The sequence below is a fragment of the Gasterosteus aculeatus genome, chromosome 2 (genome assembly GCF_964276395.1).
Source record: "Gasterosteus aculeatus chromosome 2, fGasAcu3.hap1.1, whole genome shotgun sequence".
NCBI classification, from domain to species: Eukaryota; Metazoa; Chordata; class Actinopteri; order Perciformes; family Gasterosteidae; genus Gasterosteus; species Gasterosteus aculeatus.
Genome location: NC_135689.1, coordinates 16017838 through 16032618, shown reverse-complemented (window position 1 = coordinate 16032618; position 14781 = coordinate 16017838). Strand labels below are relative to the sequence as shown.

At 42.9% G+C, this 14781-nt stretch overlaps 1 protein-coding gene across 28 annotated transcripts in view; it reads right to left on the bottom strand.

Moving 5' to 3' along the window:
* cfap74 (cilia and flagella associated protein 74) overlaps nucleotides 1–14458 on the bottom strand; it is a 43964-nt gene extending 29506 nt beyond the window's left edge. For 10 of the 28 annotated variants that reach the window (XR_013451460.1, XR_013451462.1, XR_013451475.1 and 7 more), the window contains exons 1-18: nucleotides 14324–14458; nucleotides 13648–13746; nucleotides 13426–13507; nucleotides 13040–13204; nucleotides 12177–12275; nucleotides 11972–12076; nucleotides 11502–11675; nucleotides 10997–11107; nucleotides 9985–10087; nucleotides 8954–9111; nucleotides 8598–8811; nucleotides 8366–8521; nucleotides 6428–6586; nucleotides 6176–6294; nucleotides 1824–1890; nucleotides 1129–1218; nucleotides 744–929; nucleotides 421–535 (exon numbers count right to left, since the gene is read on the bottom strand). Coding sequence is in view for 21 of the 28 variants with exons in the window: in XM_078084767.1 (XP_077940893.1) it covers nucleotides 421–535; nucleotides 744–929; nucleotides 1129–1218; nucleotides 1824–1890; nucleotides 6176–6294; nucleotides 6428–6586; nucleotides 8366–8521; nucleotides 8598–8811; nucleotides 8954–9111; nucleotides 9985–10087; nucleotides 10997–11107; nucleotides 11502–11675; nucleotides 11972–12076; nucleotides 12177–12275; nucleotides 13040–13204; nucleotides 13426–13507; nucleotides 13648–13741 (2197 nt within the window). In the remaining 7 variants the exon portion in view is untranslated. Of the gene's footprint in view, nucleotides 1–420; nucleotides 536–743; nucleotides 930–1128; nucleotides 1219–1823; nucleotides 1891–6175; nucleotides 6295–6427; nucleotides 6587–8365; nucleotides 8522–8597; nucleotides 8812–8953; nucleotides 9112–9984; nucleotides 10088–10996; nucleotides 11124–11501; nucleotides 11676–11971; nucleotides 12077–12176; nucleotides 12276–13039; nucleotides 13205–13425; nucleotides 13508–13647; nucleotides 13764–14323 lie in introns of those variants that run through there. The other 18 variants (XR_013451474.1, XM_078084769.1, XM_078084778.1 and 15 more) reach the window with 7 other exon arrangements.
* Nucleotides 14459–14781: the final 323 nt, after the last annotated feature.

The following is a 14781-nucleotide window of genomic DNA, read 5'->3' as shown; positions in this document are numbered from 1 at the left end:
CTTTGTACTTTCTTTTCCTCTTGTAACCGAAGCATGGTTACAGCTCTGTTTAGTCACCTCAAAACACTTTGCTAAGACCAGGGGAAGATTGTGGGTGTCGGGTGAAATTGAAAAAAAAGAACCAACACTTTTAATCAGCATAGACTTTTTTTTGATACTGACAAGTATTATAAAACAAGAGTCTTGAGCCATGCTATCGACTCTGCGAGGCTGTACTTGGGCTAAAGGCTCACATCAGTATGCTAACATGGTCCCACACCAGCAGAGGTAAAAAATATTCCTCAATATAACCACGTCTGACTTCCTCCATCTTCCTCCATCCCCCAAGTACTTGGGTTCAGGGAAGAAAACATGAGACAGAAACCAGGCGGGACTGTTGGTAAAATTAGCATCACGTGCGCATGTGTATGACAGCTGTACCTGTGTGCAAAGCCTCAGAGAACTCCTGACTCTCCTGCTCTGGTTGGAGTTCTACGGTGCCCATGGAAACCGAGCGGCTCCGGTCCTCAGACGTTGTGTGTTGACTGCTTTCCTCCTGTCAGCCAACAACAACACATTGGATTTTATACATGATTATTATACATGACATTTATTCAAATGTCTTTTGACCTGGTAATGTCAACTGACTGCACGTTCGTCATGCGCGCTGCAAATCTTTTCTCCTTTTAAATTCATTTGTGAGTGTAAATTTGCTCCACCAGGCCTTCAAAGGAACAGTTTGAGGTCCAGATCGACAGTCTGACCTGGCGGGTGTTGGCAGAGACGTTGGATGCCGTCTGGACGCGGCTGGTTTCTGGACTGAGACGCGAGGAGGTGTCCAAGCTGAAGAGGGTGGCAAGGGCCCCCTTGTTGGTCAAGGTGATGATCCGTGAAATAGTCTGGCCCACCACATGCGAACCGAAGTCAAGGAACTGGCTGTCGACCTCCAGCTACAGAGAGCATGCAATGACCATCAGCAAAAAGCAGCGGCAAAGCAGAGCTACTCAGTTGGTTCATCCGTGAGGCAGAGATGAAAAATGATTATTATTCATATATTATTCATAAATCCTCATGGCTACAGCAATCTAAAGCTACACCTAATAGGACCAACACAGTCAATGCTGTATAGGGTGGTTATACGACACTAACCTCACATTTCTTTATGGTGCATCTGACGGGCACAGAGAAGGGACCCAGCGCAGACTCAAAGTGGACCTCACCTTCCAAGTCCTCGTTGATCTGAAAGGGATTAGATAATGGGACATGGCTGATGGCCGTTGGCTGATGAACATATATCAAAAATTGTATTTTCCCTTATTTGTTCTATAATTTTTCGACAGGGACACGTGAGACATTTGTAAGGTTTTTGGATTTGACTACAAAGTTGTAATTTGTTTGTTAACAGAACTCAGGGTGCTGGAGGGAAAGCCTGAGGCCTCACTGCTCATGGTGGTTATGAGCAGATCAGTCATAGACTCGGTAGCATAGAAAAGGCATTAAGCAGACATCCCACTTCGGAGTTATTAAACTGTTCATCTGAGGTGCATATAAAATACACAATTAAATCTAAAAATCAGAAGCATAACCGTGTAAGCATTATTTTCACTTTAAATCCAATGTGTTATAGACCAGAGCAGACTGTGATTGACGGCATCATAAAACAAACAATTTAAACTAGGCTATATGAAGAATAAAGCACAAATAAAGCTGCGTGCTGTTGATTTTACAGTAAATATAGCATATTGACTATTTATGTACATGCAGTAACAGACATGTGATTATGTACAGACACTAAAAGGATGAATGCACTGCATAAGTCTAAAAGCAGCGCTGATGTTACTGACCGTAGGTTGAAAAACAGCCTGCATGTCACATGACATCCCAGTGGATAAAGAACCAGGAGGCGCAAAGCTGAAACACAAATGAGGAGTTATGCAAAAAAAAAGCATTATTTCTTTTACAGATTAAAATGAAATGCATTGTTAAATAACGGAAATCCAAATGACTTTCCTATGGTTATTCAACTGGATTTTACACAGTTAGGAGAGCTCACAGTAAAATATTGATCCCATTGATAAGTCTCTGCTGTGTAACACAATGTTAAAGCAGTGTTTATTTCTGACCCTCCGCGGCCTCACGCGGTTAGATTAATGACATCAAACCAGGCTCAGTGGAAAGAGTTTGGTTTTAAAGCACCACAGAATGTTCATGCCTTTGCATTAGAAGGTATGCTGCTTTTAACTAGAGAGCTTCAGATGAAATGCCAAAGTGGGACAAGTCTCCGGAGACTGGAGACGATCAGCGGAAGATAGAGGTCAAGGGTCAACCCGGTGCTCAGTTAACACAAGGCAGGGAGACAATAAGCCGTTGTTCCATGTGGAATTATTTTGTCATAATCTCAAACTGTAAAAGGGAGTAGAAACCAAAAGTTTATTTCTAGACAAGAGGGGAAGGTACGAGGACAGGGAGGTATTAACAACATGTGTGTCTCACAGCACATGTTCACGTTAACACTAATACGGCCCCGAGGGCCCAAAACAAACTCCACAACTCGCTGCCCCTCAAGAAAACAGACAGGAAAAAAAGGAGATCGATAATAAAATATAGAAGGAAGCCAGCCACAGAGGCCGGGGGGCTTCTCAAAAATTCAATATATGAAAAAGAAATTGGAAACATGCAACTATGAGCATAATTAGGGAGCAGTCCCAGAGCATCACGGATACCAAACAGCCTTGTTACAGGGTCCTGGTAATGGCATCTGCTCACACAGGTGGAAACAATGTATTCCGATGGCAGTCATGCGCTTTTTTTGTAGATTAAAATATATAAATGTTGACATTTTGGCCTAAATACACAATCAAGGATACATAGAGAAAATAAATAGTAGATGACCTGTTAATATTTTATTTGATAAACCCAAAAAGGTGAATTATGTGCAATTGTTAGATTTCTGTAATACATGATAGATTTATAGGCTTGAAAATGGTGACATCATTGGCAATCCGAGCATACTATAATAAACAGCAGTGTGCAATGGACTACTGCATTTGGGTTGAGCCAACTATTTGAAGTGGCTGGTACAGCTGTCCGGATGGCTGGCTGAAGCTGGTATCCAGCTCACCACTGAGCCCTGGACGTGCATGAAAGCATTCCAACTGGTTGGCTAAATTTGTTGGTAATTATGAACATCACACTGCACTTTCATTAGAATTCCTGTTTCATTTGGTTAATTTCCTTCCTTATTGGTACAACTCTTCCAGTCAAGACAGGCGGTATTGAAATGACATGCAAAGAGAAAAAAAAAAAACTAGAACAGTTCACTTGGGAATCGATGCTGAGTGAGGCGAAGTTTGAAAACGCCCTATTTAAAGGGCTTCAAATAAGGCCACGCTGTGCAGTAGATCTATTGCGGCAGACTGACGTGGCGAAGCGGATGAAGCGCAGCTGCACGGTGCTTCTGATAGGCTGCGCTCTATTTTACGTTGAGGCTCATTGGCTTTTTCTGCAGTGAATCAATAAACCCTCTCAGTTTATTATTCAGTTCGACAGAGCTAAAACACTGTGCTTTACAGTGAAGCATCAGGACTCCGACGAGATGTGAGATTGTTACTTGAATAATCTGGCTTTTGTACTTATTTTGCTCTCTTTGAATCTATCAAAATAATGCATATTTCTGCATTTTAGCTTTGGAAGTGATATGAAATCGAGTGTTTTTAAAGAATATGGAGCTCCACTGCAGTTTTGACCGGTGTTCCTATTGAATTATTTCTTTGTAGATTCGTAGACAGAAGATGAATAAAACAACAAGCGCAGTTAAGTGCAGCACGGTTTTTTGATGTCAGTCATTGAAATTTCCTTTGACAGATTACAAGCACTTTAGAATGAATAAAAGAAACCTGTATAAACTTTTTTTTTATCTAAGATGTTTTAATCAGCTATAACATACAGCTGTCAAGTTTGTAGAGTCACAAACTCTAAAGGACAAATCAAAGGCTGACAGACCACTTTGAAGATGGCTGAAACTTACTTATGATAATATTAATTATGGTTTGCTCTGATCAGATGTCTAGTTAGTTAGACTTGGAGGTTCCTTTTTGTTTGTACAAAATGCTTACAAAGTTTGTAATTAAGTAATATCCACAGCCTGGATGCAAAATGAAAAACTGTGTTGCTTTACAAATTTCTACTCGAGCTTCCTCTCTCCAATAGCAAAACACGCCAGCAAGCGACACTTGATCCATCTTGTAAAATACTGTTTTAAAAAATGTGAAAATGTACTACTTTCATTATTATTAATAATCAAATGAATTTCCAATACAGTAGTGGTCTGGGCCGCTGTGTGTTTAGTCCCACTAGTGGAAACGTACAGGAGAGCCCATCCAGGCACGAATGCACAGTGTGTGCGCGCTAGTCGGCGGGTGTCGGGGGATGGGAAGCCATTTTTAGACATTCTGGGGGCGTTCAGGGAACCATCGGATGGTGTGAAAAAAGCCCAGTTTTTTCCTAGTTCACATTTCTCTTCCTCCTGATGTGCTAATGGTTTCAGCTGAGAGCCACAAAGGGTTTGCGGTTGTCATGATCTCAACATTGTAAGTAAACAAACATCACAGGCAATGAATAAATGAATAGTGCATGACCGGTGCAATGGCAGAAATAGGTGAATCTGTTTAGGCATAATTCCTTTACTACAATGTTTACGTTAGTATTCTGTAAACATGATCCAACATGTATTTAATACGTATTTTTTTACTCATCTTTTTAAATCAATCTGTCGTTGAGCTTATTCCTCCCCCACTAAAATGTATCAATACAGCACCGAAAGAATAACAGGTTCATTCTACCCAATGTGTCTGTGGAACATCGATCATTGTTCTGGTTCTTATGGTCTGGTTTCATATTTGAGTTACTCAGCAGCTTAGAAAATGTCTTGGTAACCTTTTCTTCCGACAGACTTTTAAGAATAAACAACCACTCAGACATTAATACAGAAATGGCTCACAACTGAGAAGGTTATATATAACCTGCAATAACACTAAATAATAAAATTGTCGTCTTCCTTGCTGCTGCTGAGCAGCACTCAAGTGCCTGATGAGAAATATAAATACGGCAACATCTTTGACTGTAAAGGGTTTATATTGATGCGTTTCTTAATACACATGGTCTCCACTTCATTTTGGGAGATGGACATCTATCAGCAAACAACAGGAAAGCACGACGGAAGGAATAGGGAGTTGGGTGGGTATAACATACACTCCATCACAGTACGGGTGCGATTAAGGACCAGGGGGACTAGAAGGTGATACGTTCAGACAAGTGGCGCAGCACGAAAGGCTCCAGGACGCCGCCGGTGGCCCCCGGCTGACCCTGCTGTATCCGGGGGAAGCTCCGTCAGGCGGAAAGAAGAGAGACGAAGGAACCGCATCAAGCCGCCGTGGAGCTGATGGGAAAGTGATACGCGTTGAGTGACCTGGAGAACGAGGCTGAGGGAGACGTAGACTGACTCACCGAGCCGAGCAAGAGGAGCTGCGATCGCGGCCATGCAAGCTGGCGTCAATATGTGGGAGGACAGGCTTTGCTTTCACGTCCGCTCCAACGTCTTTCAAAAGGACAGGAAGTGGTTGCGTAGAGCTCCTACGTGGTGTTACATCAGCAGATTGAAGCGACCAAACGTGTAGTAGCTTGATGGGAGCTTTAACATCGTTTGTTGTACACACCTGTAGCCCTGGCGTTGTCACAGAGGACAGTGTTTATTTTGGGTGTCTATTTTATCTCTGTTAGGTGAATATTTTCCTCAGATGGGAGTTATTTGTAGTGGGCTGCTTGATGCATTGGTGGCAGGTATCTTCTAGGAGAGAATGTTCATGTAGTTCTTCAATCAACCTTCTTTCGTAGTGATGGGACGCTACGTAACCACGGCACATGCCTGTTGTAATTTCCCAGAGGATGAAGATCAATTTACTCCCTGTGCGTCCAGTGGAGCCTTAACACAGACGTTCAAGGAATTTGGATGTATCTATTTGACATTTTCTAGGTAGCATTAAGGAAAATTGAAAAATCCTATTTAATGTTATATCCTATTAAAGGTGAGCACCAATTCCATGCATGGAGGTCTGTTTACAGGTCTCGGAGTGTGCTTCCATTGTTGGTTTCAAAGAGCGTAAAAGACTTCTGCCTCTACGGGAATGTAAAACCTTACCTGATGGAGAGGAAGTCTTTCAGTCGGGCGGAGACCCCGAGGAGCTTGCAGTGGTTAGTGACGTAGCTGACGTTAGTCAAGGCGATTTTCTTCTTATAGATTATCCCAACTTCAAAGTCCTAAAAAAGAACACTCGCTGTAATATCAGTATTTCACTAATAAAATGCATCAACAAAAGATAAAAAACTATTAATTGAGCTTCTTTGAAGATATGGACTTCTTTCAGGAGGTGTAGTCTGCAGAACCAGGTACCTTGAAGAAGACGACCTCTGGTTTACTGATGAACGGAGGACCTTTCAACTCTGTTCCATGAACCTTTTTAGCAGGAATGTTCAGTGCACCACCGCCCATTGCTGCTTCTTCCTGCTTAACTTCTGACTGCACCGGGGCCCTTTTCTTATTCTGGAGCTTCTGAAACCACAAAGGGAGGCAAAAATAAAAACGCACTGACAAATAAGAAATGCCTGGTGAATATGAAACTAAATCACATTCCATACATAAATTTGAAACTGTCAAGTTCCCATTGTATATGGTCCACATATATGATGGCTAATATTGGCTTAAAAAGTAGAACCTACTGGGTTACCCTGGTTAGTTACTCATCCTCTACACATTACATGTGCTGTAGGGCAATTTTCGGTCCTACCGATTTACTAATCCAACACATCCAAAGCCTCTTTTTATTGGTGCGCAGACAACACACAGCCACGCCTTCCCTTGAGACCTGACAAGCCTATCTGCTGTTGGAGATTGTTTTAGTAATCTCAATTTATCAACTGTTTTTTCAGGCCACAAATCAATATCTCAACATCTCAAAATCCCAAATAAAATTATTTTTGTTCCATATCCGTCCCATTTTAAGTGGGTCCACCACCAGATTTAAGCTTCAAACAACACATCACAAAAGCTTTCCAGTCCTGTCTTCTTCAAATCAGAAATCCATAAATCAAACCAATCCTCTCTTTCCTCTGGTCTGGAAAGAGTAATTTATCCAATAATCCTTTTCAATACTTCTGTCACTCTTTCCTCTCTGACACCAAAGGTCACTGATGACATCACATAAATGTCGTTACAAGAGACTGCATTTAAAGAGGTTAAATGTTTGAGATCATTTAGAAAAGATTGCTTGGTTGGAAAAGGATGACAACGAATATATGAGATGTGGAAGGGGTTAGGGTTAAGGTAGTTTTACAACATTTAAGTTATAAAAGGAGAAACAAAAGAGGTAAACCATGTGCTTATAGTGTTAAAAATGTGTTTTCCACTTGTTATGATCATTCTGTGCCTGCGCTATTCTTACTGCATTGCACAGCACTCATCATTGTCCCCCTCATGAATCATCTCCTCAGCCTTGTTACATTGCCGCGCTCATCTCTCGCACAAGCCATTACTGTTGAGAAGAAGCCTTTGATGAGGAAATGAGTCTAATCTGTTCGGAGGAGCGACCGCCTCCTCTCGACCCGCCAGTTGCTCGCAGCTGTGATCTGCGGCCCGGCGCTCGCTGCGAGGCCTTTAGAGGCTCCAGCTCGGGGAAAAGTGACGCCTGACGTCCCACATTTCAAGTGCGTGGACTGGCTGGGTGAGACAGACAGCCAAGTCACCTCCATGGCCGCCAGCGAGAGACACTTTATCAACAACCTGCCACGGAACCGCCCTTGAGCAAGGCACTGCGTCTTCGGATTGAAGAAACGTCAGAATGTGATGCTGTTACTGCAATGAAATGCTGATAAACAGATTATACCGTCTTTTGTAGTGAACCTGGCGACAGATCAGCTAAGCCTACATGTGTTGAGGTAGATAATAAAACAATACCAGCTTTGGGTTTCTAAATCTGCAGTGTAAGAAAGTCAGCTCTGGTCTAGTATTTTTTATCTTATTAATGAAGGCTGCTAGTGGATTCATGGATTTAGCCTCCTATAAAGGCGCAGTTGCTGTAGAAACGAGCAGACAGCACTGAAGATAATCCACCACAAATAATGATAATAATAAAGTATCGGTCACATGGTCTTGAGCAGTTTTTGATTTGGTTTTCCAACAGTGAATTTCCAAACGACATTATTAAAACTTTTACTATAATATGAGATGAGAAGCAATAGATGTGGCGGCTGTGAATGGGACCGAATGGGAGTGTTTGCACTTGACAGCCTGCAAGGATTTGGTTTTGGTTGGCCGTGGCTCGTTTTAATGCACCTCCTGGTTCTGCTCCCACAGCCCAGAGAACTCGGGCTCAGCCAGGCTGTCAGCGAGCCTCTGGTGCTCCTCCTCCTGGGGCACGGTTCCCTCCACGTCCTCAACATCAGAGGAGGCCGACGATGAGCTGCTGACGTCACTGAACCGGATCAGCTGCTGAAAAAAAAGGAGCACACCCATCGGGTCGTAGTCGTTTCCACGGATGTCGTCTGGGACGTTGCGAACCACTCACGTTTGGCGCTCGCTCTACGGGGGCTGATGGGGGTCTGGGAGCCAGGTAGCGGAGGAGCTTCTCACTTGCCCTCCCCGGTAATGGGACCTTGTGACAGGTGGAGGGTTTGGGCACCAGTGCCTGCTGTCTCTTTCTGCTCTTTACCTGCTGCTCCTCCTGAAGGATCTTTGCCACAATCTCCGCTCTCTTTGACTTCTGCCTCTCCTCGAATTCCCTGAGAAAGGGCGAATCAACAACACCGCATTATACTGAAATGGCAGCCATGTATTCTTCAGCACACAGCGAGAGAAAACGCCCACACACTGCTGCATGGCGTGGGAGTGGAGGACACGCATGTGGGAGAGGAGAGGACGTACGCTTGTTTTCGTTTTATCTCCTCTAGTTGTTTCTGTTGGTAAATATGCTTGATACTGTTGATTCCTCGGGCCTCCAGGGATTCTCTTAGTTGTGTCTGTCGCACCTCTTCCTTCTGGGCATTTACCCTGGCTCTGCTTTGCTGCACCCGTAAGCTCTCCTGAAGAAAACACATTAATGAAGAAAATGGAAGAATATTTTTGACCGCGTCGCGTCATCTGATGAATCATCTGATGAATCTGACCAGAGTTATTTTTACCCTAAGCTATGAAATGCACCTGTTGAGCGTGGAATTGTAAAATACAGCACTCAGCATAATTACGACAGCATTGGTAGATTATGATCATGAGTGTGTAAGTACTGGCGAAAAAAAGCAGAGAGCTGAATTTACCGCATTCTGGGATCCGTGAGGGGGTGTAATAATGAGAAAGAAATGAAAATGTGGTTTCTGCTTCATATCTCTCCTCGCCAAGAGGAGAATTTGGTCAGAGTGGATGGAATAAATATATCCAGGTCCAAGTGGCATTAAAAAGGTACAATGGTTTATTTTGGCTTTCCCTGATAGTGTTGACAAGTTGATTATTTGTGTACAGTGAGTAGTTTGCATGTAAGATACAAATGATCAGAGACATTAATGCAAACAAGTCACACAACTCTTTTATGCATATCAGACTGCAACATCTGCCCCTGAATCGGAGCTATTCATGCTATAAAAACTACAGAGCACAAATCTATTTTGTTAATACAGCACTGATGGCGGTGAAATTAATTAGGACCCCTCGACTGAATTAATAATAATCAGAGATGGACATTCAGTTTCATACATTCCTAAAGTTATGCACAAATAAACTCCAGTTATAATGCATCATTAAATAGAGTTGGCACTCCTTTGCACCTTGGAGTCTTTCTTATATGACACGATAGATATGGTAGATATAAAAAAAAGGTCACATGACTCTGCAGCTAGTGTTTCTCATTACTACAGAAACAATGCTGATATTGCTACAGATCAGTATGAGAAGGTGTTGCTCACCTGGGTGGCTGCTATGTTCGATTTCAGTGAGTTGACCGCCTGAATCCTCTTTTCCAGGAACTCCCTCCTCTGCTGCTGCTTCTCAGCGTCTTGCCGCTGCATCCTGGAGCAAAGGGGGCACAGTCCCAGAAAAACAATCGTCCGTTACTGCACGCATCAATTACCATGACCCAGAGAAGTGAGTACCATCCAAATATAACATATATATATTACTTAAGCTCTTAGGGGGCTTACTGTTAGAAAACACTGTTCAGCTCAGGTTCCAGACACATAAGCATTTATAAAATATACAGATGCAAATATACATCTATTCCAATGAATTTGTTTAGGAATGGTAAGCAGAGGAAGTGATCAGACAGAAGGAAAGGCGTCTGATTGGCCGATAGCTTCCTTCACGGTTCCAAGCAGGAAATGAATGTTAATCAAAGAGTGTTGTCAAAGATATTTTGCTTGAGTTTACAGTTTTCAGCCTCTGATTAATTGTCTGCATGTAGGCTCGTCTCATAATAAACCAGTGCATATCATCTTGGTAACCGGGTAACATGTGACCCAGTGGCTCATTGATGTGTTTCTGGCGCTTAACAAACCAAAATATATCAGGCCAGACTTACTCAGGGAACACTCGCAACGATCAGTTTATTGTTGTTTTGGTATGATAATAACACACTCTAAAACACTACGAGAGCTTCTCCTTTAAGGCTTGTAGGTGGGCTAGTGTGACCACATTGGCTTTTACTTACACACCCGGTGTCACTTTAGACTTTCACCCCATGCTGAAAGCTAATTTCACGTCCAAGAGTGTATTTTTTATGTTTTTTGTGAGGGGGCAGAGAGGTTTTACCTTCTGTACATTTCTTTGTGCTTTCAAATATGCTGTCTGGCCCACATGTGATAGATGTAGCCAGTGTGAGTAAATGTTCAGGAGGATATGTCGACTCTCCAAAGAGTCCTCAGAGTGACACCATATTCTTGTCCCAGTTAAAGCCTTTTCATTGGCTTAGAAGCTGATTACCTTCTGATGGTCTCTTTCAGGTACTTGGCAGCTATCTTGCGGTTTGCCCGTCCCTCTTCAATTTTCGTCTGACATTCAGCCTCCTCTTTCTTCAGCATGGCTGCCTGTTTCCTAACGGAACACAATCCTAACCACTTCAGTCACGGCCTTGGCTTTTCAAGGTTGATAGAACGGATTCCCCATGCAGGCTTCTAATCAAAGAATCAATAAGAAAATGCTATAGCACAAAGTCATAGTACAAATATTGCCTCCATAGGAGCGTGGTACTTTGGGTATACTTGATGCACTAGTTGTCATTTATAATCATTTACCATGTGCATGTAAGCGGCATTTTGCTGAAATCAGACTGTCAACTTACTTGTTAAGAGAATAACTGTGTACGCTCAACATAGCAGTAGCTGTCACACACACACACACACACACACACACACACACACACACACACACACACACACACACACACACACATAAAAGGCAAAAGACAAAAGGCAATTGTTTCCCCTACTGCTTGAGATGCTGCATCTTGAGCTGCAGGTTCTGGCTGGCTTTCCTCTCCTGCTGCAGCCTTGTCGATGCCTTCTGGTTCTTATGGGCCTGGAAGACTCGCTGCTCCTCCTGCACCTCCTGCCGGAGCGAGGAGAACCTGGCAAGCTCCACCTCCACCTCCCTCAGCACAAGTCTGAGGGCGAAAGATGCAGAGGGAGATGGATGTAGACCTTTCTGACTGTATGTTATCTACCAGTAGTCACTTGTTGCAGTAGAGGCAAGAAGCTAGATCTATATGCGGAAATGCGGCTTTGATTGATTCCTTTTTAGTTTTATCAAATGAAGCAACTGAATCGATTGGTCTGGGAGGGAATCCCTTGACGGGTGATGAATGGAAACATTTATTATTTAGAAAAACAAACACTTGTTGTTGTTTTTCTTTTTTGTACAATGCTCCCTACTGTCAAATGATTCTCCTCTCTGACTCACTCTTGCTGTTTCAGGCCGGTGTTGACGTGGCCCTCCAGTTCCTCCTCACTCTGAAGCTCTTGACACAAATGTTTATGTTGGGATCGCAAACGAAACACAGCCACGCTGTAGATTAAAAATAAACCATGAGTGGAATACACAGTGATTGGACAAAGCAGGGACATCTCATATGTGACTAGAACGAACAGACCGGTCACCAACTCGCCTGTCGTCTGCTGCTCTCTGTCGCTCGATCTCTCTCTCCAAGTTGTCCCTGTGCTTCACCAAACTTTCAATGTTGTGACGACGGAGTTTAAGCTCTTCTCTGAAACAAATAACGAAGGAAACATGAAATAACACGGATCAGGGGTTGACATTGAAAACATCCCACATATAAGCAAACAAGAATGAACATTTTCAAGGCTGTTAAAGTGCAATGTACACAAAGCATCAAGTTAGGGGTCTACTTGTGGCCATTGCGGTAAAATGACACAATTATCCTGGTTAACAAGGTAATCTAATAAAGATGTTGAAAATCTGAGAATGGACATACACACACGCACACACATCAACAGCTTTGAATTGCCCAATGTTTGTTTTTTGCAGTTATGCAAAAGAACAATCTGTGATCGGGGAAAAAACAAAATTACGGCTCAGGTTACAGCGAAAGCTGCGTTGCGGTTAATACTCAGGTGTGCTTAGCTTCCATTAAACTCACGTCTGACCTTTGATGTTTTCTGCTAAAGGGAAATAATAGCTGTTTTTTTTTGTTGCTCAGAACTGCATCACAGTTCATTGGGTGCGTAATGGCTCGATGTGCAGACAAATAAAAGGAGGGAAGGAAAGTGTGAAGAGAGGACATTATGGGAAATTTTCTCTCTGCGGTTGAAACGATTTACTGCAAATAGCTGAATCAATTGGTGTAGAAATGATTGGCTCTGGGGGAAGAGGGCAAGAGGGGAATGACCTGGGAAAGTGGAAGAAAACAAGAAAAAAAAGGATCTATTCCAGAAACTGTTGTGGAAAATTGTTTGGCTTCTTCGTAGCGCTACTGTGGCTCTAAAGGTCTGCAGATTGCCAGGTCCGGACCTGGCTTTCAGCACGTCACGCTCCTTCTGTCGGTGAAAGCAGTCCAGCTGGTCCAGGTTTCGTCTCAGCTTGAACATCCGTGCTGTCTCGGCATAACGCCTCTTCTTACCGTCCACGGCCGCGACCGCAAGGTCGCCATCACCGTCAACATCATCATGGTCATCTCTACGGGCAGATGGGAAACTACATTCAGCAAAGGTTGCATGTTTAATGCGAAATCTGACACAATTATACCACCATTATGCCTGGATGTTTTTGAACTGATCACAATCTTAAGGAGCTTTGCTATTTTCTATCAAAATATCATGTTGAGAATTACAAGAACAGGATTGATTGATATGAAATATATTGTATGATATGAACACAGAAAGGCAAGAATCACTCACTCATACAACTCCTCTAACCACTCCAGATCAGGAGGGAAGGCCAACTCTTCTTCGGTAAAGGTCCCCTGGACTGAAAAATCTTCTGAAATAAATGTTTTAAGTGACTGATCCCACTCAAAAACTCCCGTGAAATAGACACTTATGTGTATGATTGTGATTGAGAGTTAAAGATATCTTGGAAGTTGAGACTACTGGAAGACACCAACAGGGGTTGTCACTCACCATCACTGTCCTCATCAGTGCTGAGGTGGACACTTGGCAGTCCACACCTGTCGGACGCCACATCAAATGGACTTTCCCTATCTTCCACGTCCATTTAACCTGATTTATGAATGACACTGGGAACAATTTAGACCTTCATCATCTCCCCGAGATTGGTCCGAATGCCAGCACACCTCTTCAGTTACACCTCTTCAGTTACCCGGCAATTTAACTTAGCATCGTCCTTTGAATTATTGGAAGCCAATGCTTTTATCCGGCGGACACGGCCTTTATTGATGACCAGTCAGACCATTCTTTTGGCATAATTTCAATTTGCTCTAGTCGCTTGTTACAACGGCCGCGCTGGTTTCTGTTAAAATGTCATTTTAAAATTGTATTTAGAGCGTTAGCTATGTCCGCCGATTAAAAGATGGACTCTTACTGATTTTCAGCAGATGTGAATTCGTATGTTTGAGGTATGTGACATTGCCACAATGTGTGGTAACATTCAATGGCTGGGTTTCTGAGTGGAATTTGGCGTGTCGGTGCCTGACAGGCTAGCTTAAAGTGCTAACGTTAGCTAGCTACGCCAGGGAAGGAAGACAACTTGACAGCTAGCGTTAACACCGCTAATGCTGAATCAATCACCGCTTCTTAACACTTAAACAACTTCATTTAACAAACAGAAATAATTTACCTTGCGCGTTAAGTATTTCCACCTATTGGCAAGATATTTTTATAAAAGTACTTTTTCTCACTACGAAAGTTAATCCGCCATGTTTGTTAGTGTTTCCAAGGAGACGGGACACAAGGGGCGGGGCCTGAAGACGACTACTGTTGAATTGGCACAATGGGATTTTTACTGGCCAGAGTCAAATGACGCACTAAAGCGGTCTTTTAATACATCATAGTGTTTAAGAGGAATCGAGAATAAAGGGGAAACATGAAGCTGATACAAGAGGTCACTTTTAATAAGGAGACAAATAAAGCCTGCACATTTTGACAGAACGAAGGAGAAATTTGCCATCAATCGTTTATTTATGTATTATCGTGAGGAGATCAAAATGCTCCTTGAAAGCGGGATCGTCATATCACACACACACACACACACACACACACACACACACACACACACACACACACACACACACACAC